We start from the raw sequence: 27650 nt of genomic DNA, 5'->3' as shown, positions 1-27650 counted from the left end.
TTCAGTCAATCTATACATGTTCAAGTTTTATTACAAAGTATGATGGGCAGAAAATACGGTACTTCTTATACAGGAGGCTGAAACAGAATGAAAGGGTGAAAATTAGGTTTAATATACTTAGGAAGCAAGAAATAAAGTCATAGATATAACACTCCACTTTCAGGTGCCTTTGAAGTAGCCTTCAATGGAGATTTACCATCGTGATTTCACAGCACAGTGTTAAAAAATTTTTTTACAAGCCCTGTGTATAATCAGTCCTGTGAAAATAATGTTTCTTTAAAAAATGGTTACAGTACAGTTCTGTAAGGGGCAGCTTCCTCTCCACCTGACTGTGGGATGCCACAAAACCTATGATACAGAGGAAAAGTTTAAATACATAGCGAGAAATTAAGTTCAGACACACTAGGCTAAAGGGGACAGAAACTGATTGGCTAGAGCTTAACACTTCAGAGAACAAGAAACCTCCATTTTCTACAGAGAGATCTGTACAATCATGCTACAAATTCACGCTTGGGGAGGAAGGCTGGAAGGTCACTGACAGGGGTCATCACATACACAGGAACCACATCAAATGATCCATCTTCGACTCCAGCAAGTCCAAGCTTTAGTTCCACAAGTTTTCATAACACACTGCATTATCAACCCAAGGTGAGAACGTTCTTTTAAAGAGCAGGGATCCCGAGTTCTGATCCCCTGGGTTGTCCTAAAGGCCGGTACGTGGACGTTTTCCAGCTGTTACACAGACTGCTGACATCCCTCCTCTTGAGTTCACACTCTGATTAGCTTATCTGTTTCTGGTTGGAGACACCAGTCCAAGCCTCTCGGGAAGGCACCTGCATGTTTCCATTCTTTAAAAAAAAAAATCACATCCACAAAGGAGCCTGAGAGGACCTGGCCCATTCCATGTGGCCATGTATTTGACCTTGACCATTAGCAGCAATAACACGGTGGGAAAAGAGGGCGGGACTCCGCAACACTGAGTAGCTGGCCCAGCCAGTGTAGGGCCGACCCTTCTTGGAAAGCCTGGCCCAGGGGTCACAGTTGACGGCTCGGCTCAGCTCTCCTTCCAGGGAAAACCCAACTGAAGTGACCAGCATGACCTTCCTTGCTGAGCCCAGGGCGCAGACAGGAAAGGGCAGAGTCTGCTCTGGGGCTTCTGCTTTAATGGTCTCCCTCCCCCCAGCCGGGCAGTCAAGGGAGCTGGGGATGGTGGAGGGAAGGTACTAGGTGGGCCTCCCATGGCTGGCACACTGCAGCTCCTACATGTCGCAGGCTGGGAATTCAAGGCCCAGGCTGCAGCAGGAAGAGAGCTCTACAGGGGCAAGGGGTGGGGAGGGAAGAGGAAGAGAAAGAGAACAGGGGGGTGGGGAGTCGGCATGACTTTGCAACCTCCGCTTCTGCTGTCTACAAACCTACAACCAAGAAGAGCCATGGTCTGGAAGGACCGAGGGGCTCAACTCCTGCAGATTTCTGCCACCAAACAACAGCAGGGCTGAACTGCAGCAGGAAGGGCTGGCTCCCTCTGCCACCCTGTCCCCAGCATCACAGACACCGCTGAACGAACGGTCCTGGAAGGTTGACACGGCCCGAGAACAGTCTCACCCCACGGCCACATAACAGCCTGCCCGCTTCCTCACCTCAGACCTGGACCACCCTCGAATATTTTCTCCTTCACCATCACTGATTTCCCCCCTGACCCTCAATCTCCTCCAGAAGTTTCAGCCACACCTGTCATCAAAAACTTCTTGGAGTCTCAGTTTTTTTTCTGTTTCTTCTCAAATCTTAATCAGTTCTCTGAGAGCCGATCTTGGTTCTGATAAGAGATTCTCCCCTGATCATCAAACATCTTCTCTCTTCAAGTTCTCATCTTACGCCTGGTTCCTTCCTGGAAAGAGAGGCTTCTGATTCTCCTGGGTATAAACACTCAAGCTTTCCAAAGACTTGGACCCACTCACCAGCTCTCTGACAGGGAGCCTGAAGCCTGACGTATTCAGCACCTGCCTCCCCTCAGGGAGGACAAGGAAAACAAAGGTGGCTATGGCTCAGGAGGCCAAGAGCAGGTCAAAGGGCAACAGCTGGGAGGGCCAGAGCCCAGAGGTGCCAGCGCAGCCTTCCCAGGGCTCTTCTCACGTTCAAGGAGGACAGAGGCAGCACCTCCCACCTCCTCTCCAGCTGGCAATCTGAGAACCTAAACAAATTAAACCAACACTTGCTTTTGAAACTACAGCAGATCTCTGCTTCCCAGAGCGTGGCTGACTAAGAGGCTTTCTAAATCCTGAGACTACAGAAATCCCCTCCTCAGTCCTGAGGCCATCTGGTTCAGAGCATGAAGGGAGGGAGAGGGAGGCTTCAAAATTCTTGCATCCCAGCTACTGCGTGTGTGCATGTGCATGCATATGTCTCTCTCCCCCCAGGGGAGCTGCGGAGTCTCACCTGGGCCCAGGTGGGATGTTGGGAGGAAGAGGACCACACCACAGGGCCTAAGGAGGGTGACAGGGCTGAGAGTCCACAGGGCAAAGGAAAAAAAACAAAAATCAAAAGTTGTTGGTTTCCACGGTAAATAGCAACTTTGTCCAAAATATCCTCATTTCTAATAACTAACTTTGCTCTCCAGGTTGCTTTCAAGTTCCAGGTGACAAATCTCCTCACCACTCAGACCACAAAAGTGCAGATCAGGGAAGGGATCTTAACTCAGAACTCAGTGGAGTTAAGCCCTGTCCCTAGAACAACCTCTCCCACTAGACTCCATTTCAAGACCCTTTCCACAGGAAGGAACTGACGGCCTCCCAGAGCCAGCGACATTCAACTTAGCCTTGCTACCCTTGAGGGAAGGACCCTGGAACCATCAAACACAATAACAAGCAGAGGAGGGTTCTGACCAAGAACTGGTTCGTGTCACATGTCCAAAAATGATGCAGGGCAAAGGTGGCGGTAAACGCAGGAGGGTTGGCCAAGTGGACGGCCCACTGGAGAGCCCCAAAATCAGAAGCAAGAATAAAGGTAGGAGGGGAAACACCCTGACTGAAAAGAAAAAAGAGGCTTTTTCTTTGGGAAAAGCCCCCATGTATGAAAGCAAAGAGCTATGACTTTGGGGATACCAATCCATCTGCTTCTGAAAAGGTAGACTCAACGAAGAGACTTTAAGGGCCCAGAAACACAAAGCTAACTGCTTTGTTTCTCAGGAGCAGGTGAGAGCCCAAGTGGACAAGATCATCGGCGTCAAGGTCTGCTTCTCCCTACTCCCAGCTGCTCAACTCAGAGGGTCTCAGAAACCTTCGGGCACTTGGCAGAGCGCAGCAAACCGAACTCCCCCCAGACTCTGGGCGTGTCCCAAACTCTGCCTGCCCAAGGAGTCGCCTACCACCAGAGTCACACCCAAGACCTCTCCCTGGAACTCATTCATCTAACGGAAACAGACACCCACCGCCTCCGTGTCCAATACTGCTCAGAACTGAAACTTGGGGCAGGGTGGCTGATGGGTTTGTGGGGCTCTGAACTGGCTGGCCCTGGGTCTCTGAAGCTTCTCTTGCTCTCTGTTTAATCGATGGCCTGGGATCACCCCAGCCTGAGTCCATCCTCTGCAAGAGCTGACTGTCTCCCACACTCTAGAGGAGATCTTGTTTGGGATGGATGCTCAGACTGTGTGCCTGCCAAGGAGAGCTTTCTCTCCTCTCTATCAGGAGAGTGGCCAACGTACCACCAGTCACGGTGAACTAAACAGACAGAGATACTGAAGTTCAGCTGATACATCATTCCTGCCTATCGTTCAAGACGTGAAAGAGAATGGTCAGGGGCTTATATGTGGGGAGAAAAACAGACTCTTAAACTGTGGACCAGAAACATGCTCTAAGCTCAGCTTTCCTGCCACCGCCCCCCGGGAGTCAGGCACCCCCATCAGCCTGGCTAGCTCAGCAGGTCCTGAGGGGCTGGACAGGCGTATGTACTTAAGGGGGTAAGAGCAGGGGTCACACGTCTATTCCGGAGCTCAGAATGCCCTTGACAAGAGCCAGGCCAAGGAAAGGCGAGAGCCAGCCGACTTCAGAGCACCGAGGAGGTTTGGGACTCCCAGTCAGGTATGTTCCGCCCAGGCAGTGATTCAAGAAGGCAAACTGCTTGGAGGGTCAGGGGCCTGGGGCCAGATCCAGGCAGGGAGGGAAGACAGGAAGGTGTCAACAGGGAGGGCGATAAAACCAAGGAAGAGGCCAAGGAGTAAAATTCTTTTCCTTAAAAAATTAGCCTAATAGATTAAAAAATATACAAAGTTGAAATTTGTTAAGAGACATGATAACATGAAGAAAGACAGTTTCAAACTGGTGTTTGTTCCCAGGAAGTGCTCACACGGACAAGGACCTAGGCTGCTGTCTTGGGCAGACAGAGACATCTGCGACAGATGAATGCAGACACAGCCGCCGGCCACAGAGCTCAGTAACACGACGGCTGACAAACAGATACACAGACATTTTTAATAGCAGAACCCAAGGAGATGAGGAAAGGAGAGAGAAACCTTAAAACTCAGCCCTGGGCTGAGGAGGCGCCACGCGGCACTGAGTCCAGCACAGCGGGCGGTGGGTGACTGGCCGGGGACTTTGGAGCAGTTTCTGCTAACAGTGGGTGCAAAGCAATGAGAGCCATACTGGCCACCAGAAATGCGCGTCTTCTTATGTGGGGGCGGGGCAGAGGTGGGGACGCACCAGCCCCTGCCATGGGGCTCGGCGCCGCCGACACTACACTCTGAGGATCTCCAGGCAGTTGTTGTAGCAGATGGCAATCCAGTCAGGCTGGGTCGACGCCCACTGCACGTTGTTGATCTCCCCCTCGGCTGTGTAGGCCAGGATCGGGTCCTCGATGGCCCGGGGCATCTGCTGGATGTCCCAGATGAGGGCCTGATGGTCGTCCGCTGGGGACACAGAGAGCCGGCAGGCAAGGTCACCACTCAGGCAGTGAGGATCATGAGCCCTGCATCAGGGCGGGGGGCACATTTTACAAAGCACTCACTCACCCAAACCCCATGGAGGGAGGTTTTAATGATGAGGAAATGTTAAGGCAGGTGCCCCACGCCACAGGGCTCCGCACCAGTGAGTGGCAGAGCCCTTCCCCTGTGTCTCAGGGCCCATTCACCACGGCAGAGCAGGGGATGGCGGAGGGACTCAGACCGACACCTCATCTCCTCTGAGGCAGACATCAGGGAAGAAGACTGGGATGAGATCCCACACGTGGCATCTTCAGCCACTTAAAGTACCTGAGTCATTAAAGATCCCTCTCCGATGATTCAATTATTTAATGGGATTTTCCCCCATCCTATGGACATGCATACATCAGTGAGGGCCACAGTGAAGAAGGCAGGCCACAATCTGAGGCTCAGAGGAAGGGGGTGGGCCTGGGCCTCTGGCTGCTTCTCAACGACATGGACAGGCATGAGCAGAGGCCCCAACAGGAAAAGCTTCGTGCTTTCGAATTCAAGCTGTTATGGCCCCAAACCACCAAACTACGTTGCTAAGGTGGAAACGGGAAAGGAAGGAGGGAAGAGGACTTTCACCCTCCTGTTTCATACACCTCTGCACTGTTTCAGTGTCGTTTAATTTTTAAAACCAGACATCATTTCTATGATAAAAGAACTCTGACGGCCAGCACATTTTTAAGGGGTACTCTTTGGGGTCTAGCAGATGGTGAAATGGGAACTACACATCACATGCTGCAGATCCAGTCAGGTTCTGCAGGGCCCTTCAATGCACCCAGAGCTCTGCAGGGGCGGGGGGCGGGCAGGGGAGTTACAGCCAAGGAGACTGCCTCTCTTCTTATATTTCTGAATGCGCCTCCTGTGCAAGCCGGGATTCTGGGGACACACAGTGGGCAACACAAGCCTGTAACTGTCTACGATGTAGACAGTATACAGATTCTCTGATATCACTGCGGGTACAAGATCATCTGGGAGTTCAGACTGCTTCAGCTGCACTAGTGTAGGAAGGTTCTCAGTGGCACCACTCTGTAAATCTCTCAAACCCTCCTTGGGATGGAGCGCAGATTACAATGCTAAGGAGACCAGAGGAAGACCTCCCTCCCCCTCCCTTCCCCTCCCCCACCTCAGTAATTACCTGCAGTACAGATGTGGCAGGAAGAGTGTGGGGCCCACGCAATGCCATTGACGCATGCTCGGTGGTTGTTTAACCTGGCGACAGGGGTGCAGGGAACTCGGACGTCCAGAATCACTACCTGCAGAAAGTACAAGAAACCCCAGTGGGTGACAGGGGAAAAAAAAAAAAAAAGATACTACACAAGGGAAAAAAAAATGTGTACATATAACTTGCTCATCTGTAGACTTAAAAGACTCTCAGAGACAGAGGGGTTCCCAAAATAACTATAAGATTGAGGAAAAAAGAGACAAAGGCACAGGTCATTTATAGTCTGTGTCATAAGCCATATGGGGCTTCTAGGCTGCAGGGGAGGAGGAGGGGCACGTAACACAAATGTGAATAATCCACCACATGCCATTAGGTGCATGTGCTCAGAATTCTGTGCCTGCTCAGCTGGACAGATGAGAGCCCTCTCCCCTGAGCCCCAAAGCAAAATCTGAAAGTTACTGGCTTCCTCAAAATACAATTCATCACGGCATCATGTCCACCCACAACTGACTGCTTCGATGAAACAACAGGCTACACAGCTGCCACTTCCCCATCTACTCACTAAGGCTGGAAGACTCTGCCCAGACGACAGGGAAAACTGCCTGTTTACTCAGCACCAGAAGCATGAATGATTTAGTTGACTTTTTAGATACTGCTGCTTTTGGCTCTGAGTCCAGCTCTCTATGTATTACAAGTTGTTGACACACAGTCCTCATTCTAGATCAGGCTTTCTCAGTTTCCGCACTACTGACATTGGGGTGGGCTAACACCGTGTTGTGTGTAACGGGGAGTGGTCCTGGGCACCACAGCATGTGCAGCAAGCAGCATCTCAGGCCCCCAGCTCCCAGAAACTAGGAGCACCACCCCTTCCTGCACCCCCCACCCCCTCCGAAGTTGGAACAATCCAAAACGTCTCCAGGTGGATCCAAAAATCCTCTGGGAGAAAAACTGCCGCCAGCTGAGAACTGCTCTCCTGGATCCACTAAGCAGGACCAGAGTGGAGTGGCAGGGCCTCGGTGAGCCTCAATGGGGTTCTCACCTCCATTCCATCCATGGCCATGGTGGCCAGGTAGTTGGGGTCCTGCTTGTTCCAGCAGAGGCGCAGCAGTGGGTGATGCTGTGGGTCTTCGTAAATGATGGTGCTGTGCTCTAGGTGACGGAGGTCAAACATCCGCACCGAGCCATCGGCACCCACGGAGGCGAACATGTCCCTGCCACCCCCTGCCCGGCTAAATGCAATGTCGTAGACCTGTTGGTGAGTGAGAAGCAACAGTCAGATTCAGGTCAGTTACCTCCTTTTCATGGCACAGGGAAACCTACTGTCCCCCTGGTTCATCTAAACTCCTGCTCATGACTTGGAAGGAGGTAAATAAAGCCACACCGCACCTGTGAGGGCTGGAAACCAAGAGTGCTGACACCAATGATTACCCAAAGAGTGACGATCACCCTATGATGGAGGCCGGTAGGCTTCCTCTCACTTGCTGCCTTCCAAGTATTCTTCCTCCACCTCCAGTGATAACACAGCACATACCCGGCTGACCAACAGAGCACAAAGAACTCAGCAAGTATTCTATCCGGTCGGCTTGGACAGGCTTAATGAAGCCAGAACCAGTGGCTATCTCTTGCCACCCTGTTACGAGACTGAGACATTTATTTCCTGGCCCTCGTGGCTTTCATCTATGTATGATCAGAGCAGATCCATGACCACATCAAGGCCGAGGGCATTGATTTGAGAGGCGGAAGTAGCCCTCCTCTAACCACAGTTCTGCTGTGAAACCTGGACCTGAGACTCATGTGCAAGAAAGAGGTAAGAGCCACTCTGAATCATGGGAGGCTCGGGTATTCCTTTATTTATAGAGGATTAATACCGCTCTCCTAGGAAATGCTGTTTCTTCTCCTAGTTGGTTTGTGTTCGTAAGTGTATCAACTTAGGTTTTGAATTATTGTCTTCTGCATTTACTACCTGCTGCAAACTTTGTACTGCACTCATGTCTATGAGAAAACAGGCGGAGAGCAACAGAGGGCTTCAAAGAAAGAAAGGGACGAAGAGAGATCGACAAACTAGAGCCAGACAAGCGGGGGGAGAGGAAAAAGAAAAACAAAATGCTGAACAAAGGAAAATAAAATACCAAACAAAACCCATCTCCTGGGCTCAAGGACCGTAAGAGCTGACTTCTGGGGAGACATGAGTGGAACCTCTCTCTCACACTGTGACTCCAGCCTTCCTGAGGGTCCACCTACTGGGGGACACTGACAAACAAGCATCTGTTTCTAGCAACATCATAAATTGCTTTTCCTCTGGCTGACAATGAAGAAATTGCACTTTTCTCTCTATGGTGGGAACGAGGAGTGGTTCAACAGGAAACTAGGCTGGCCATTCCAAGATCCGACAGACCGAGGCACTGGCCAGCTGCATCAGGGCTGGGGCATGTTTATCCACATGTGCACCCACGGCTGGCTGACTCCCAGGGACAGGACACCACGGCAGCATCACTAAGCAATAAGGTGCCCACAGGCAGTACAGCCAGGCGTGTAAAGCCAGCTCTGACTGCTCCTTCCTCCGTGTTCCACCCACATATTTCATCAGAAGCCAAGAGAGAGCGACAACTCCCAGACACACGCTACCCTGCTCTGCACCAACTCGCCAGCAGCAACGAGAACCTCCGAGCAAGTCCTCACTTCAACAGAGATGAAAATCAAAGGTGCTGGGAGGTATGAGGTTTCTCTCCGGACAACCACCCTGAGGTTCATTTCTTTGAGGCCAGGGTGTTGGCTCAGGGCCTGCTGGCTGGTAAACTTGCTGTTCCGCTCGTCCAGACGACCTCACTGCGGCCAGTGTGGCTCCTCAGCTTTACCGTCATCTGTGTGAGCCATCTCCTCATTAAATCCCCTCAGGTTAAACACGCGGAGTAGCTCTAGTTTTCCGGGTTGGACCCTGACAGAAAACGACAGGCTAAGTGTCACAGAACCAAAATGAAGCAACTTGTTCCACGGGGTGCAGAACGCCCTTACTGCTGTTCTCGGCAGGTCAAGCTCTTCCTCTGCCCCTTGGTTTACGGGGACCAAGTCAAGCAGACCAACAGATCTCGGTGTTGGGAGCACAGAAAGCTGAAGAATGATAACCTGGTCCCCAACTTATGTGACAGCCTCAAGGTTCTCACCTAATGTCGAGGCATCCTTTTAGTCCATACAGACATTAATACTCCTCGCTGTGCAGGAGGGGAATAGAAAAGGAACACTACCCACAGGAAACATCCTGTGATTGCCCTGGTAGGGGACCAGCATGCAGTGGCTCTGGAAGTTAAAAGATTTATGACCGTTTTACAAAATCACTCAGAAGAAGGCTCTGTGAACACAGAGGTCGCTCCCTTCTGCCCTTCCAATACACATAGGAGAAATATCACCATCAAAATTAACCACATTCAATTCCAAATAGTATTACACATGTAAGTATTAAGTGAACATACTAGAAATTCATGCAACAAGTTTACAGAAGAGTTAACCAATTAGTTTTGTCTGCCAGGAAATTTCCCCTCTTCTTGCCTTCCTGCTCCCAAAAAAGTAAATATATTTCAAGTTAGTGTGACTCTATTATAAGATTATTTTTTTAATCATATCAGGTCCAAGTTTGCCTCTAAGGGATTTTGTTATTAAAAATCAGCAATCTCTTGCACAAAAAGAAAAACAACAGATTACAGAATAACTTGTTTATATGAGTCAAAAAAAACGCATTCACATCATACTGTTTTCCACTGTTCTGACATATTACCATTTTCAATTTAGATGAGAAGACATCAGCATTATATAATGATCTTCCAGGTCACTTGCAAAAAAGGAAGACAACGGCCTGACCTCACACTAAGGCAGAGAAAGCACCTGCAGAACAGCATCAGTACCTCTTTGTCGTGGGCGATGAGCTGGGTCTTCACGTGGCCAGACACGAGATTCACTCGCCCCAACACCTGCCCGGTCTCCAGCCCCCAGATGGTACACGTTGTGTCGATGCTAGAGGTACCTGCAAACAACCAGTGTGAGTCAGCGGCTGACGGGGTTGAGGTCCCACGCCAGCCTCTCTCCTTGTGCCTGTTCGTCTGTGAGCCCAGGAGACATGCTGCAAGCACTTCCTGAGTGCGGGGAGGGTACCAGGAGAACCCAAGCGTCATGTGCTCAATCCTCACCCCAGGGCCTTAGCCTCTGCCTGGAGAGATGAGACTCGCACAAGTGAAAGCTCGACTCCATGGGAGGAATTAATAACCACATTCCTTATTTGGCCTCTTTCCCACTCAGCCCCACTTTAGGAGGCTGCACATACCTCAAGACCCAGCTGAGAACACGTATCTCTGCTTCTTCACACCGGCATACCCCCTCCCTGGCTCCTTACCTAAAAGATAAGGATCCACCTCATTCCAGTCAAAGGAAGTCAGAGGAGCACAGAAATCCGAGTTCTTGTTATTGTTCAGCAAACATTCCAACCTGGTCTCTGTTTCGCCAACCTGAAGGAACAATAATTTTTACAAACTCAGTCAGTCTTAGCTTCACAAAAAAACCTTCCAAGCCTCTTTCAGATGATACCTTAGTAAATGTAAGACGTGTGGAGACAGTTTTATCATGAAGAATAATACAACCCAGAGGAATGACTTGAATGCTACTTCTTTCCAAGCTTTCTCCTCTGCCCAGCTGTTTTCCAAATTTTCACCCCCAAATCCTTCTAAGACAAGAGGTCTCCTCATCCTGCCCGAATCAGTGTCTGTACCCGCCTGGTTGGGTGCTACACCTCCAGCTACAGGAGAGGCTGCAGTGACGGCTCAGCCGAGGGGCGGCGAGGCCCACCGTCCACTCCCACGCTGCAATAGAACCAGTGGCCTGGGATTTCGTCCAATGTACTCAAAAATATCCTGGCTGTGAGCAGAATAAGAGGCCACTGGTGTCCCCACCCCCACAGAAGGCTCTCGTCCTTATATCACGTTCACTGAGTCCTGAGTTTCCAGGGCTGACTGCAGCCGGACTTCAAGGAATCTGGGCCAGACTGACCAAGACATCTGCTGAGCCCAACAAGCTCAGTCCACACCCGCTACCACTCGCTTCTCCTGGCTGCAGTGACCTGGCCTCCAGCCCCGGCCTGCTCTCTGTGAGTCCACAGCTGCCACCCAAGGCCATTCGAGCACCCGCTCACCCTCCACACGCGGAGATAGTCGCCGCTCGTCGCCAGCAGGTCTGGATACACGCCTTTCGTGTCAGGGATCCACATGAGCTTGGTGGTGGGGTACGGGTGGTCGAAGGTGTTCCGGCAGATAAACTCTGAACTCTCTTCATCTAAACCCACAAGCTGAACCTGTAACACCACAAAATGGAGCCACGTAAACTTTTGTTTCTCGGATGCCAAGTACCCAGAGCCCATCAGCAGTCCTAACACTGTACCACCCTTCACTGCACAGTCAAGAACCACTGGGCGGGTGGGCATTGAGTCCAGACGACCCGCTGCTCAGACGAGGAAACCCAGCCTCGGAGGGGCCGAGTCACACTGAAGACTGCAGAGCTAGTAAAGGGCAGAGACCAAATTTGAAGACAGGCTTCCTGAATCCAACTCTCTGCACTCTTGATTCAACCACAGAGCTGCCACTATCTGCCCAGCTGCTTACACTTTTCTCCCGCAACCCAAGGCCCTTGACAACGCACAGCTGTGGTTTTACTGACTCCATGACTAGAAGTGCTGGGGGCATTTAGTGCCATCCGAGAAAGTAACATCTCACCTAAAATAAGGCAATTGTGGGACTTCCCTGGTCGTTGTCCAGTGGTTAAGAATCCACCTGGCGATGCAGGGATGCAAGTTTGATTCCTGGTCCGGGAACAAGATCCCACATGACGTGCCACAACTACTGAGCCTCAGGTCTCAACTAGAGAGAAGCCCATGTGCCTCAATGAAAAGATCCCTCATGCCGCAACCAAGACCCAGCATGGACAAAAATAAGTAAACACTTTTAAAAGGGCAATCTTACATGAACTGCCTCCTCCTCTAACCACCCCTGCCTTTGCCCCCATTGGCTAGTAACGTGTTTACACAGAACAGTGTGACAAATGAGCATCTGAGAAACCAAACCATGGTAATGGGCAAAAAAGTGGGTGCTGTTGATGAGAAAGTCCCACCTGGTTCTGACTACCTTTTCTTTGAGTCAGTTTTGGACTAATATTAACTTTCAAACTTTGTTGTCAAACTTGATCTGGCTCAGTTGGAAATGCCACTTGCTATCCATTTGTTCATGAACTTCCACCTGGTGGAAGATGGAACGGATTGGTAGGAAGGATAACCAAGAGGATAAGCACTAACCATACAGAAGAAAAACAGAATTCCTTCCACTCTTGTCTTTCTGACTTTTGTCTCAAGATACCAGTATCTTCCTATGTTTTTTTTTTTTTTAATGATATTATTTAGGTTCAATTGCATACAATAAAATTTACTCACTTTAAGTGTACACTTCCATGAGTTGGAATGTATATATGTATAGAGCTGTATAACCTCCCACAACAATTGAGATATAAAATATTTTGGGAATTTCCTGGCAGTTTAGTGGTTGGCACTCTGAGCTTTTACTGCTGGGGGCCTGGGTTCGATCCTTGACTAGAAAACTAGGATCTCACAAGCCATGTAGCAGGGCCAAAAAAAACCCCACAGAAAAACATAGAATATTTTCATCATCCCCAAAGATTTTCCTGGGGTCCTCTGCAGTCAGTCCACACCCCACGAGCCACACTGGCTATGGTTCTGCCTATTCTGTAACATGACATAGATGGATTCGTGGTGCTGAGTCTTTTGGGACAGGCTACTTTCTGCGGGATGCTCTTGAGATTCAGCCATGTTTTTATCACTGAATAGTACTGCAGTATATGGATTTTGTTTATCCACATTTATTCATTTACCAGATGATGAACCCTTGGGTTACTTCCAGTTTAAGGCCATTAGAAATACTGCTGCTTTGAACATTTACGTGTAAAAAAAAATTTTTAATGCTTCTTTTTTTTGGCCTCGCCATGTGGCATGTGGGATTTTAGTTCCCCAACCAGCGATTGAACCTGTGCACCCTGCATTGAGGGCACAGAGTCTTAACCCCTGGACTGCCAACAATGGCCTTGTTTTTGTTTTATTGACAAGCCTTCCTTTTTCTTGGCTAAACAACTAAGAGTGAAATTCTGGGGTCATATTGTAAGCATATGTTTAATTCTATTTTGAAAAATAATAAACTGCCAGTGTCGAAAGTGGCAGTGTCATTTTGCATTCTAACAATGTATGAGTTTCACATATATTTGTCAGCACTTGGTATTACCAGCTTTTTAAAAGTCATTCTAATGGGCGTGAAGTAGTATTTTAATTTGCATTGCTCTAATAACTGATACTGAGCATCTTTTCATGTACTTGTTTGCCATGCATATTTATTCTCTCTCTTCAAATCTTATGTCCTTTCAAAAACAAACATTTTTTTTCCTTGGCCCTGCCACATGCAGGATCTTATTTCCTTGGTCAGGGATCAAACTTGCACCATCTGTACTGGAAACTCAGGGTCTTAACCACTGGACAACCAGGAAGTCACCTCCAAAACTTTATAATTTTAGATTCACAGAAAAACTGGGAAGAAAGTAGAGTTCTCATATACATTCAAGCTCACGCTTTGTGTTGTACAACTTCTAGGTTTTGACAAATGTAAAACGACATGTAGCCACGCTGTACAGTATCATATAGAATAGTTTCTTTCACTTAATTTTTTACCAGGTTGTTTTGTTTATTGAGCTTGGGGAGTTCTTCATATGGTCTGGATACAAGTCCCTGGTTTTCTATTTTGCAAATATCTTCTCATAGTACATGGCTGTTCTATCATTTTCTTTCAGTATTTATTGAAGAACAGAAATGTTAAACCTCGACATTAGTTTATCATTTCTCTTCTTTTACAGTTCATGCTTGTGTCCGAGCTAAGAAATTTTTGCCCACTCCTGCTCATAAATATTTTCTCCTGTGTTTTCCTCTTCCTTTATCCTGTAAATTACCTTGGTCTCCTTGTTGAGAATCCACTGCCCACGTATTTAAGCATCTATTTCTAGACTCTATTCAGTCCCATTGATGTATATGCCTGTCCACTGACCAGGACCACAGCATCCTGGCTACACACCAGCTTCCTAGTGAAGCCCTGAAATCAGATTGTGTCAGTTCTCCAATTTTGCAGTTCTTTTTCAAAATGGCTATTCTACATGTTTGCTTTTCTGTGTAAATTTTAGAAGTAGCTTGTAAATTCTATGCATATATATATTTTAAAAAAAGTTGAGATTCTGATTGGAATTGTGTTGAATCTATAATCAGTTTTGAAAACCTACTGTCTTAACAGTATTGGGTCTTCTAACTCACAAACAGAACCTATTTTCCACTTGTTTAGGTTTTCTTTAATTTCTCTTACCAAAGTTTTGAAGCATTCAATATACAAGTCTTCCATTTCTTTTATTAACTTTATTCCTAAGTGTTTTTATATTATTATAAATGGAATGGCTTTTAAATTTCCAATAGTTTATTGTTACTATATAAAAATACAGCTGATTTTTGACTATTAATCTTGGGTCCTGTAACTCTGCCAAATTAGTTATTAGTTTTAGTAGTTTTGTAGATTCCTAAGCATATGTCTATGTATATTGATAGATCGAGCCATCCATGTCTGACTTTTAAAAATCCATATGACAACTAACACTAAATATTCATTTTTATAGAGCACCTACAGACTTCCAAAAATCATGTAATTTGCCAGGGAAGATACTGTATGAAGATGTAAAAGGAGAAGAAAACCCATTGCCGGAAAACACAACCCTGCCAAGGCTGTCTTAGGACAATACAAGTGATGTCACAGGTAATATACAATTAGCTGCTTATTCATAGCACAGATGTAAACAGAAGTTTAGAGGAAAGTAGTAATTCAAAGCGGGCAAGTGAGGAGAAGCTGGGATCTGAGCAGTCTACAAAGGTCTGTGGAACGGTTCTGAGGAGGCAGAGACACGGAAGGCATCACTGGCAGATGGGGCAGAGGAACTCACTGCATGACCCCCTGGGGCCGGGGGCAGCAAGAGGAACCACCTGAGACAGCAGCGCTGAGGACGCTGGGAGCGGGCTGGGGAGCCCCGAGAGCCGACTGAGGGCGGGGGTGGGCTCCCCCTCGCGCAAGGCCTGAAAGGCCGGACCATCGGGCCACGGAGCTCTGAGCACAGGGCCTGGCAATGCCAGGCAGGACTGACTGGATCCACGAAGAGGCTGGAGGTGGGGAGCTCAGCCCGGAGACACACAGGGGAACAGGTGGGCAAGTTAAAGGCCTATGGTGACTGGCAGTGAGAATGGCAAGGGATAACCAGAGATGGATTTGAGAGTGAATTTGGCAGAATGAACAGTTCTTAAAGAAATTAAAAAGCTGACATTCTGACCTTTGCAGCGAACAAAACATAAAGGACGATGGGACAGGGAAAACTGGCATCAGACTTGGTGGGGGAGCTCTAAAATTCTGCTCATTGGGCAGAATAAAGAATAAGCCTCTCATGTACATTCTGAGCCACATACTGCATTCAGGTATTTATTCAAACATTCACCAAGTGACTGTCAGGTGCCAGGTACTGCTCTGACTATGGCACAAAAGGAAAAAAACCTCTCTCTAACCATGCAGGTAATACTGTAAGGCTAAATTAGCAGAGAAAAATGCTGCTACTTCTAAAAGGTGCTTTTCAAGCCACTGGAGATTTCTCTGCAAACCTCAAAATATGAGGTCCTGGGAACATGTACCACTTAGGATCCACTTACCCAGGTGTTCAAGGCTTTGACCAGCCCACCTGATCTTCAGTCTCACTGATCTAGTCAGTGCTTCCCACTCCTCTCCTTACACTGCCCTCATGCTCTGAGACCCTCGTATGTCCTTCTGTCCATCCAAGTCTGCCCAGTATTAATAAAGTGCACGGGCATCAGGCTTCAGGGCTCCTTACGCACCACTTGCTGGCCATGGAACCCTGGACATGTTACTTAACTCTGCTAAATCTATTTCCATGTAAAGTGGGGATATTCCCATTACGCAGAGTTGTATGTAACACCTTTCATATGTAAACTGCTCAGCATGGTGCCTTCCTCAGTGTATGAGCGTTTAATATTATTACATCTCACCTCCTTCATAAACCATCTTCGGTCTTCCTAACACAGTGGTCTCTCAGGCGTGCTCACTCAGTCCTGTCTGACTCTCTTGCGACCCCATGGACTGTAGCCTGCCAGGCTCCTCTGTCCATGGGATTTCCCAGGCAAGAATGCTAGAGTGGGTTGCCATTTCCTCCTCCAGGGGATCTTCCTGACTCAGGGATAGAATCCACACATCCTGCATCTCCTGCTTGGCAACCAGATTCTTTACCACTGAGCCACCTGGGAAGCCCTTGGTACTCATCTACTCCATCCGTTTGATGACTCATCCCACACTGCCTCATGAAAACCCTTGCATGACTGTCTTACACTATTTCACTTAGTAAATACCGTAAAAACAGGGCCTATGTCTGACTCCTGCTTGTACTGCCATCAGCAGTGCTTTCCAAATCTGGTGATCAGATTTACTTAAGAGTGTTTTACAAGGCCTGGGCTCCCCACCGCTAGCCCAAGATTCTGATTCAACAAGTGTCAACTGGGGCCCGTGAGTCTAGATTCTTAAGAACCTCCCCAGTGATCTGACTCACCCAGGTTTGACAACCTCTGCACAACTGTCCCTAAGCCAGGGAAGAAGTCAGGAAATGGTTGGGATTTAATGTTTCCTGATCTTCCCAGAGACTTCATGCGTTTGCACAGACTCGTGTTTCATCCACAGCCTAACTTGTTTCAGCTCCTCTGCTCCACATTGCCAACCAAGTACTGACAGGAATAACAATTAGCTTTCACTGTTATTCTGTCAGTTCCTACCAATGGTCATGTTTTGCAAATATTTTTCCTTGGCTTATCATTAAAAACTTAATGGAAGAGAATGTTCAGTTCATATAATACAGTGACACAGTTAAGTCTCCCATTAACTTCACCCTCAATTCTACTTACTCTCAACCCAGTCTGACATGAACTACTTTCCAAATGATTCTCTCTGAAACTATATATGTGTGTATATGGTGGGTTAAAACAAGAACACACAGACATGCTTGGACCATAAAATACATTCCGCGAGTTGCTCTTTACACCATATTGGTAGATCTCCTGTCAGTACAAACAGTTCTGCCTCATTCTTCCACAGCCAACTGTGGTGAGCACATCATAATTTAACTATTCATAGTTCCTGTGGTTATAACCCATTGTTTTGTATTATAAACAATACATTGTACATTATGTGCAAAAGCTGCTATTGGGACAGATTGCTAGAAGTGTAACTGCTACATCCCATTTCAGATATTAATACCACAGAAACTACAAGATAATAAATGTGTTTACACTTTAATTTAACAGGGTATGAGTGTCAATTTCCCCATATCTTTGAAAACACTGAAAATAATCTTTAACGTTTTGCTACTGATAGAAGAAAAATGGCATTTTACTACTGAAGCTGAGCATACTTGTTTATTATTTTTACTTCTGAGGAGCCATTTTTAATATTCGAGTGCTTAAAATGGTCCAGGTATAGGCACTATGCTTCACATTCCTCATTTAATCCTCTCAACATATCCATACGGTAGGTACTATTATCCTCTCTACTTTCATTAAGATACTGAGTAAAAGAGATGTTGAGTATCTTGCCCAGGATCACGAAGGTGATCACTTCCCTATACTTCAGCAATACTAGAAGAAGAAACTTCATTTTTATAGATTTGAAAGGGAGAAAAAATATCACAGGGTCATTTCCCTTAACTACCTGAGGTTGAGTATCTTTGAGTATCTTTTCCTGTTTATTTTTATTTTTTAAGTTGACAGTTTATTTAATTTCTATACATTTGAATACAATCATGTAAATCTTTTTGTATTGGAAAACTATTTGCAGTTTTAGTTTTTTTCTTTTTTTCCATTTATTTTTACTAGTTGGAGGCTAATTACAATATTGTAGTGGTTTTTGCCATACATTGACATGAATCAGCCATGGATTTACATGTGTTCCCCATCCCGATCCCCCCTCCCGCCTCCCTCTCCATCCCATCCCTCTGGATCTTCCCAGTGCACCAGCCCTGAGCACTTGTCTCATGCATCCAACCTGGGCAGGTGATCTCTTTTCCTGTTTAATGATCACTTGCATTTTCTCTACTATGTACTGGCTATTTATATGCTTTGTTCATTTTGCTATCACAGTAAGTAAATTAGCTCCTACCAGCTGTCAGGTTTTGAAAGTATCTTTCCTTGGACTACCATCTGTCTTTTGATTTTTTTCCACATCTTTCCACAAAAAAAATTTGTATGTACAACTGACTCATGAACAAAACGAGGCAGGGGGTGGTTAATCTGTGTATATTTTAGTATCTGAGTCCTACGCATTCTTGAATTCAACCAACCCTGGGCCTTGTGTAGTTCTTATCACTGAAATATGTCCATTTATGTGGACCTGTGCAGCTCAAACCTGCACTGTTCAAGGGTCAACTGTACTATAACCTGTCCATCTTTGCCTTAGTTGACCCTAGATTTAATGACTGGCTTAAAGTCTGCCTTCTCCTCTTCTCCCCACTGCCCCAGAACAAGTTTCCTACTCAGTTTTCTTCTACTATGTTTGTGGGACTTTGCTTTACATTTAAATACTTGATCTGGAATTGATTTTCATGTATGACATGTGGTGTTGGACAAGACTCTTGAGAGTCCCCTGAGCAAGGAGACCAAACCAGTCAATCTTAAAGGAAATCAACCCTGAATATTCATTGGAAGGACTGATGCTGACATTGAAGCTCCAATACTTTGGCCATCTGATGTGAAGAGCCAATTCATTAGAAAAGACCCTGATGCTGGGAAAGACTGAAGGCAGGAGAAGGGGGTGACAGGAGACGGTTGGATGGCATCACTGACTCAATGGACATGAGTTTGAGCAAGCTCCGGGAGATGGTGAAGGACAGAGAAGCCTGGCGTGCTACAGTCCATGGGGTTGCAAAGAGTCAGACACGACTGAACAATGACAACAAATATGACATGTAATAGAGGACTCTAAAGTGTTCTGCCAGATAGACAACTAATTATGCCATGTGTGCTAAGTTGCTTCTGTCATGTCCCACTCTGTGCGACCCCATGGACTGTAGCCTGCCAGGCTCCTCCGTCCATGGGATTCTCCAGGAAAGAACAGAGTGGGTTGCCATGCCCTCCTCCAGGGGATCTTCCTGACCCAGGGATCGAACCCGAGTCTCTTACATCTCCTGCATTGGCAGGCAGGTTCTTTACCACTAGTGCCACCTGGGAAGCCAATTACACCACAGAATGTATTCATTTTTTCCTCAGTGAATTTTATCACTAACTACTTTCCTATAGATACTTAAATTTGCTTTGGAACATTCTGTGTGACTGCATCAACTCTATGTGGTATTTACTGGCTATAACCATACCAACTGCAGTATGTTTACTCTGATCTGGTAAGGCAAGTGTTCCCCTCTCTTTTCAAAACATTCTTTTTTGTTCCCCCCCAATCTTTTCTTTTTTTTGACATCAGTATATAGTCAAGACTCTGGAGACAGACTATTCCAGTTCTGGCCCTGCTATTACCTTCCATGTCACTTTGGAGAGTTACTTAGCATATCTGGGCCTGAGATTCCTCAACATCCCATAAGTTTGAGGGTTTTTTTTTTTTTTTTTTTAATATTTATTATTTGACTCTCCTGGGTCTTAGTTGTGGCATGTGGGATCTGGTTCCCTAATCAGGGATCAAACCTGGGCCCCCTGCATTAGGAGTGTGGAGTCTTAACCAGTGGACCACCAGGGAAATCCCATCCCATACGTTTTGATATGTATTATCTTTTACCAATCAGCTGATTTCCCTTAACTTAAAAAATGTTTTTTTTTTCCTTAATACATGGTCAATTTTTATAAATTATCTATTTAAAAAGTATATTCCTTTTCCCGTGTAATCTTATATACTCATAAATATATGCTCAGTGTTTACAGTAGCACAATCTATGACAGTGGCAGATTTGTACAAACTGCTCCATGCCTTCTGTCAACTGTGGCTAGCCTAATTTCTCCTCCTCCCCTCTCAGAGGAAGAGATCGGTTTGCCTGGATGTCTAAAAGATTCTTTCTTCACCCTTAAAATGTAGATATTTTCCTAAGACAATTTTCAGTGCCAAGTGTTCTGTGTCCGTTTTTCTTGAGATATACAATTTGAAGGCATTACCTCATACCTTTATTCTATAGTCTAACTACACATTTGAGATTTTGTGTTTCATTTCTTTGGTCTTCTTCAGAGACACCAATTATACCTGTTAGGTATCCTTTATTTTCTGCATCTGTTATATTCTTCCTAATTGTTCATTTCCACTTCATTTTCTCAACCTGTCTTCCCTAATCTTCACTGTTTTCAGTAGTTTGTACATTTTTATTCTCTTTCCAACGTGGGTTTTAGTTCTGCAGTAATTTTTGTTTTCTCTTCTCCTGTTTTCCTGGGCTCTACCTGCTGGTGGTTCCATTTTCTCCTGTCACCACGTCTCACGTTACCTGACCTCCTGTACCTCTGCTTGGAGCTCTTTAAGTTCTCTGAATTCATGGCAGGAGGACTGGCCATTAATATTCAATTAAGGTGAAAACATTTTCTAGTGTGGATACTTTACCTTACATGTGTTTCCCATTTTCCCTCTTTCTTATAGTATTTCGCTGTTGCTACTATGCTGATTCCTTTTGAATGAGGCAAGTTCCTTCTAGATGATCTCAGGGAAGTTTTTAAGGGAAAGAGGCCAGGACTCTGTTCCAAGTTAGCATAAACACATGAAGTTTCTGCATCTTCCCAGGCAACAGAGATGAGGAACTGTCAAGCTGCTCATAATTCAGTCTCTTCCAACCTGCCTAATCCAGTGCTTCTAGAGACGATGGCATGTCTGTCTCCTTGTACAGCTAAGCTCTCCTCTTATCCAAGGGTGTCAAGGAGGGGAACTGGAGAAGCTCCTGCTGCCAGCCATGCACCCTCTCCCACTGCCCCAAACCAAGGAGTATTGATGTTGCCCATCACAACCCTGTTCTGGAGAACTCTGCTCTTCTGAGTCTGAATCATCTTGGGCTCTTCCTGTACTGTACCCATCTGATCTTCACTACACTGCCGTCCTTCCCCCCTTATTGTGGGAGCATAACCAAAAAGTACAATTTTAATCGTCTTGTCAACATTGAAGTTATTACCCCTCTGCCCTTTCTTTCCTCCAGCCTTCTCTGTCCTCCTGCTAAATGTCTATCTCCCACACCGACTACCCTTCTGCAACTATTTGCTTCACAACACTTTATCCCAGCATGTGAAACAAATGCCCTTCATAAAAAAAACCCTTCAAAAAAAAAAACCCTGTGAAACAAGATCATTTTTACTTGTTTTTAAACTGTGGAGATTACTATGTCAGATATCTCCTAAGAAGTGGGTATAAAACATTATGTATTCATTCCTCGGAGGCATGACCACGTCTTCACTTTCAACTGCTTTCATGAATAACAATATAAATTACTACTCACATTACTCATACCTTATATTTTTAAAAAATTTAAAAAGTTGCTGTGTCTATCTTGATGGAGGAAACTGAATTCCTCTTTAATTACATACAGTGCTAGTATTAGAACACAAAGGTGAATGCATGTGTGTGTATGTGTGTTTAGTTTAAAAAAAAAAAAAAAAAGTGATCTAAATCAGTAATACCACCTCGTCAGTGGCACATTTCCCCACAATTGTTAGTATAACCAAAATCAGCTAAAGGCAAAATTCTGACAGAATAAACCAGCTTTTCTGGATCTTTTTCGTTTGTCCTCCCTTCAAGCCTGTTCCTGACTGATCATTGTTGATCAGTGTCTGCAGAGAGGTTCTGCCTTGGCACAGCACCTCTTCTGCTCCTGACTCAGAGTCTAACCAATAAGCTCTGGCACCACAGCCCCAGGCGGGACAGACTACCTACAGGACTCAGATTCACCCCTTGCTCACATCACAGCATCTCTAGGAAGTCTGTGTGAGCCAGGTCAGGGCAAAAAGCAGTAAAGCAGCAGAAGTTTTATCTAGTTGTCTCATGGAGGAATTAGTGCTCTCACTGTATAGAAAAAAGAAAGGAGGAAGTTAAAACCAGAGAGTTTGATACTTTAAATTCTCCTGCTGGCAGTCTTGCCAGAGACTGATGGAGCACTGCAAAATTCTAAGTAGTTATCAAAAACACTTATGTGTACCAAAACACTTTCTCTTTATTGCTGCCAATTTCACATCTGCTAAAAAGTATACAGAAGATTACCAAGTATCATCACTGTGCCTAAAACATAATACATACTTATTGAATTAATTAACAAATGAATGGGAATCCTGAAAGGCTGCCAGAACTACTGAGAAATGAAAACTTGTATGCCAGGGTCAAAATCATTATGTGTCAAATAGATAAAGTAACTCAGCATTAAAGATCTCATAGGAATCAACACAGGCTGACAAGGCAAGCATTCATCCCATGTGAATTTGAATTACAAGGTAGTCTTACTCAGATTCACTACTGATAGTCTTCAAAAAGCAGGAGGTATACCTGCGGTTTCTCCTCAAAATCTCAAAAATGTTTTCTTGATGCTATATCTTAAAGCACAAATGGTCAACTAGTTAACTATTAGTGCAAAATAAATCCCAATCACACTGCCAGTTCTAGTCAAAATCAACCCTGAAATATACAACTAAGTGGAATAGAAGCCCAGGAACTGCTAGTCATCTTTCTCCATACAACAAGGGAAATACCACTTGTCTAAAGACCACAGATACTGTCAAGACTCAGGAGAAATGCCAGAGTTCTTCTATCAGTTACTTGTCTAAGCCAGGTAGAACATGAGAAAATGGGCTTCAACTAGCAAATTATGGTACTCCGAGTCCAACAACAAGAAGCTTCTAGACCACAAAATAGGTTTGATTCAAAGGAACCAAGGAATCCCCCCCCCCCCCCCCAGATCTTTAAAAGTCAAAGAATGAACACAATGACCTTTCATCGTTCCTTTCTGACCTAAGGTCCTGATTTCTCCCTGGAAAATACAGAAGTCAAATTTACTGAACACTCATATAATTCTCCTAGAAGATATTTCAGTTACAGGTACAGTGGTGATATGATCGCTATGTGCCAGGCAGAGTTCCTAAACCCATCACATTTAAAACTCCTTTCATCTTCCTCACTACCCTCATTTTACAGATGAGGAAACTGAGGCACAGGCTTTCACTTGGCAAAGGCCATGCAAAACTGGGAAGCAGCAGGACCGAGATCTCAACCCAGGCCCCTTCAAAGAGGCTATCTGGTGATTGAACTTTTCATGGGCTGGAAGGGCAGAAACAATATTTAGGCACATGCAGATACAAAAAATGATTCCCACCTCTGGTCAGGAGATGGAAAGGTAACTCCAGGGAAATGGTCTTGCAGTGGCACCTGGACCACCTGTGTCTGAATCACCTGGGTGTCTTTTCAGGAGTGAAGCCCAGGAAGATATAAGTCCCTCAGAGGAGTCACACACACGCTAAATTTTAGAAAACCATTCTCCAACACCAGTGCTGCTCTATCCCCCAGCAGAGACCACACACACAAAAAAAGAACATAAAACATTATCATCAATTATGGGACTCTTTAATCCAGATGTAGATGATAGAATTTAGTTCTTTACACTGCAGCAATTCCCAAATTTATTCAGGTGATGGAACACCTAAAAGTCAAGTTGTCCTTGAAACACTGACAGATTTAATTCTATCAAACTACAAATAATTTTACTACAGGAAAGTATGATGACATTAACACAAAAATTTTTTTAAATTATGATCATGTTTTCTTAATGTCTCAGAGTAGGGAAAAAAAGACCCTTTCTCGGCTTTTTTATCAATGTTAATTTGCTGAGTCAATTTATTTTGCCCTCCACCAGCAATCACTATTGACAGCAAACAGGAATCAGCGGTCTGAGAATGTCAACCAATAACTTTCAAGCTCCTCTAAAACATCAAGTCTGGCACCTCTATGGCCAGGTTTTTCCAAAACCGAGCCTGATAATCACTGTGTGGTAGCTAGATTTACTGCCTGCCAGCCCCTAGGCACAGGGTTTCTTACCCTGAGGCCCATGAACTTGAGTTGGAAAATCACACTTACATTTTCACAAACCTCGAGCTGAAATTTACCATTTCCTTCCATTATAAATGGAGGCAGTTACTCACCATGGCATTAATATCTGTGATTTGTCACTAAGAAATCATTGCTTTTTTTCATATCACACCACAGCAAACATCCTGAAATGCTACTACTTCAAAATTAATGGATGATGTCATCTAATGAGTTAATTTTAAAGTACAAAGAAGGGAAAGGCTACCCACTCCAGTATTCTGGCCTGGAGAATTCCATGGACTGTATAGTCCATGGGGTCACAAAGAGCCAGACACAACTGCGCGACTTTCACCACTTTTTAAAAAGTGTTTTTAATAACTATAGCTCAATATAATGGTTTCCTTTGTAACCCTATGTATTTTATGCATTTGAGAACATAATTATGAACAGAGGTCTGTTGGCTTCAAAGTGCCAAAGGTGTCCATCACACACACACACACACACGTTAAGAACTCTAACCTAGATTGGTGGGGACACAAAAACAGAAGGCGAGATGCTACATTGCCTACACCATGCAAGTGAGTGAAGACAGAGGTAACTGCTCACTTGTTACTCCTGGGATCAGCAGTGTGCATCTCCCTAAAACCGCACTGCTTGTGTGCCCTGGCAAAGAAGGAGCTCCACAGAGTTACTAAATGGAAGGACCAACTTTAGGGTGTAGTTCCTGCAACTGAGGTTTGACACCAATTACTCCCCTGATTCCACCAGCAGCCTTAATGGTGTAGCCCAGTTTCTCCCCTCTTGGACATGGGGATACTAGATTTCAAGGCGACTCTCACCTTCCGAGATGGCCCACACTCTGTCTGTGGAGTGTGTTTCTCTCTAAATAAATCCACTTCTTACCTATCACTTTGTCTCTCACTGAATTCTTCCTGAGATAAGACATCCAGAACCTGGGGCTCAATACTGAAACCCCACCAGGTGGGAGAACCTGACTATATGCTCTCACAAGCATGTAGAGCCCAGAGCAGCTGGAACCAGAAGGTTGATGATGCTGACTCCCACTTACCTCACCACTGACCAATCACAACCCATCGGAAGAATGCCCATGAGCTGATCACCTTCTCTTTGAACCATTTCTATAAAACTTCTCACTGCTCACTCCAGGTCAGAACACACAGTTAGGAGGGCATTAGGGCCACTGTGGCCCCCTTTGCCTTGACAAAGCAATAAAGATATTCTTTTCTACTTCGCACCCCCGCCCCCCAAAATATGACCCTGCAAGAACTTGCAAGGCAAAAAAATCTGTGTGAAAGACTCAAGCCCTTTGAAAGATACGGTTTACTTTTTTTTTCTTCCCAACATGTATTGTTTTTTTTTTTTTTTTTGGGGGGGGCGGGCACGGGGGCGTGAGCGGGGGACCAGGTGCCCACCCGCCGACTCCGACCGGCGGACTCGGCTCCCCGGGACCCCAGCGCCCACCCCCCAACATGTATTCTTAAAACAACAGTTCTATTCCACTTCACACATCAGTACCTTGAATTCCATTCCCCACTCTGCTATGCATTAACCGGCCATTAGGAAGAAAAAGGCACGAGAAAAGGAAATAAAGCTATGTCTTTTAAAGCTAAGTCTTGTCAGGACTCTCTGCTTTCTGTGGGCAATGGATGGGCCCCAAGATCAGTGCATATTCCCTGGGATTTGTTTGTAAATTATGTATATATCACGTCTGGGTAATGAGAGTCCATCGCTTTCATCAATTTCTTAAAGGGGATTCCAGAAAGTTTAAGACTTAACTCCAGAGAAACAGATGCGCTCCTGAAAATCTGTAAACAAAGTTACAACGTTCAACTGTTTTTTACAGGACCTTTATGTCTAAAAAAGAACTTGCCTACAACAAACTGTGGGTGAGAAATAATAAAACTGACCTGTGCAGTGCTCCACCGCAAGTCAGTGGACTAGACAGGGCATTCAACCCTAGAGCACCTGCCTTTCTTCCCTGCACCATGCCTGTCACCATCCACATAGGCTATTCTTCCTAAGTCACAGTGTTCATGGTGTCAAGCAGGTGTACATACAGGCTTTAAAAACCGCTAAGCACAGCTCTCAGTCGCTCTGACTACGATAAATCACCACGTTAATTTACTCTAATACAAAATGGAAGAGATTTAAAGAGCAAAGGAAAGAAAATTCTTCTCACTAACTTATTCAACAACTTTCAAAAACAAATTTATACTGCACTACCAGCTTAAAGTTCCTCCTACTACCTTCTATGAAGGATTCTCAAATTCTGGATGTCCAGGAAGACTCACTACTCAAGGCTACACATTTGCACTAGCAAGAAAGATGCCAAGAAAAGACACAGCAAGTTAACATCCTTCTCTATTCGGAAAACAACGGCGGGATCACAGTCACTGGTGAAGATTTCGAAAAGGAGATCGCTGTGAACAGGAGGAACACGAGGCCGCAACAGGGACGGAAATCCCGACAAATCCATCAATAATAGTACCTGCGGGTGGGTGTAGGGGGCGGGAAAGCCTGTGCAATAACCAGACCTAATAGAAATCTAGTGTGGCCAGGAGTGAATGACCATCGTAAGCGCATTTTCTTCACAGCCATCATTCCCTCATCCTTCTTCTGCCCCCTAATTGAAGCAGTGCAGCAGGAGGGGAGCGGATACCAGTGATAGATGGCATAGCTCTGGGGTGTAAACTTCGGTTTGAGACCTGTTTCCGTCACGAAATAACTGACCTGGGTAAAGCTGCAACACGGTGCCTCAGTTTCCCCATCAGTAAAATGCGGGTAACTACACTCCTGACTACCCAGGGATGTTTCAAGGATTAAATGCGATAAAGAGAGCGAAACTCTCTGCACAGGACCAGACACAGAGGAACCGCTCCGTGGCGCTAAGGCAAGTCCGCAGGAGGGTCCTAGGGTCTGGGCTCCGGCCCAGAAAGGGCGCTCCCGGGGCCCGCTCCCCGCCAGCCGGGTTCCGAGCGCCTGCCCAGCCCACCTTGTTGTTGTACTCCTCCACGAAGCTGCCCAGCGCCAGGCGAAATCGCTTGTCGGGCCGCACGCTCCAGTTCATGGCGTAGACGGTCCAGGGCGCTTCATACTTGTAGATCTCCTTCCGTTTGCCGTGCAGTGACATGGTGGAGGCGAAGGGGCCGCAGGGAGGACCGGGACGGGAGCGGGCTGTTGCGAGCCGGGCGCAAATCCGGCAGGGAGCCTGGCCTGGGACCCAGGGGTCCGAAGGGAGGCGGGGCGGGGGCGGGCAGGGACGGCCTAGCCCGGAAGCGGGGCGGTGGCAACAGACAACGACTGCCGGGCCCGA

General features: G+C 46.1%; 1 protein-coding gene across 2 annotated transcripts; it reads right to left on the bottom strand.

Annotated features, from left to right (window-relative positions):
* On the bottom strand, positions 1 to 27650 carry DCAF7 (DDB1 and CUL4 associated factor 7). 2 transcript variants are annotated; one of them, XM_061144330.1, is made up of 7 exons: positions 27330 to 27647; positions 11293 to 11451; positions 10501 to 10612; positions 10016 to 10134; positions 7159 to 7368; positions 6093 to 6210; positions 1 to 4897 (listed from the first exon to the last, which is right to left on the bottom strand). In XM_061144330.1, exons 1-7 carry the CDS (start codon positions 27465 to 27467, stop codon positions 4725 to 4727), a joined length of 1029 nt encoding a protein of 342 aa, XP_061000313.1. In that variant the 5' UTR covers positions 27468 to 27647; the 3' UTR covers positions 1 to 4724. The 2 variants fall into 2 exon arrangements, with proteins under 2 accessions (XP_061000313.1, XP_061000314.1); XM_061144331.1 differs by having other exon boundaries at positions 4822 to 4956; positions 27330 to 27650.

This window comes from Dama dama, chromosome 5 (assembly GCF_033118175.1).
Source record: "Dama dama isolate Ldn47 chromosome 5, ASM3311817v1, whole genome shotgun sequence".
NCBI classification, from domain to species: domain Eukaryota; kingdom Metazoa; phylum Chordata; class Mammalia; order Artiodactyla; family Cervidae; genus Dama; species Dama dama.
This window is presented reverse-complemented; position numbering and strand designations above follow the sequence as displayed.

Excerpts from the sequence above, each read along its gene's own strand:
- DCAF7 (XM_061144330.1), bottom strand. The coding sequence starts at position 27,467 with ATGTCACTGCACGGCAAACGGAAGGAGATCTACAAGTATGAAGCGCCC. Across the intron at positions 6,211-7,158 it reads TGGCCATGGATGGAATGGAG|GTAGTGATTCTGGACGTCCG; the intron begins GTGAGAACCCCA and ends TACTTTCTGCAG. Across the intron at positions 4,898-6,092 it reads CTGCCACATCTGTACTGCAG|CGGACGACCATCAGGCCCTC; the intron begins GTAATTACTGAG and ends CTGTGTCCCCAG.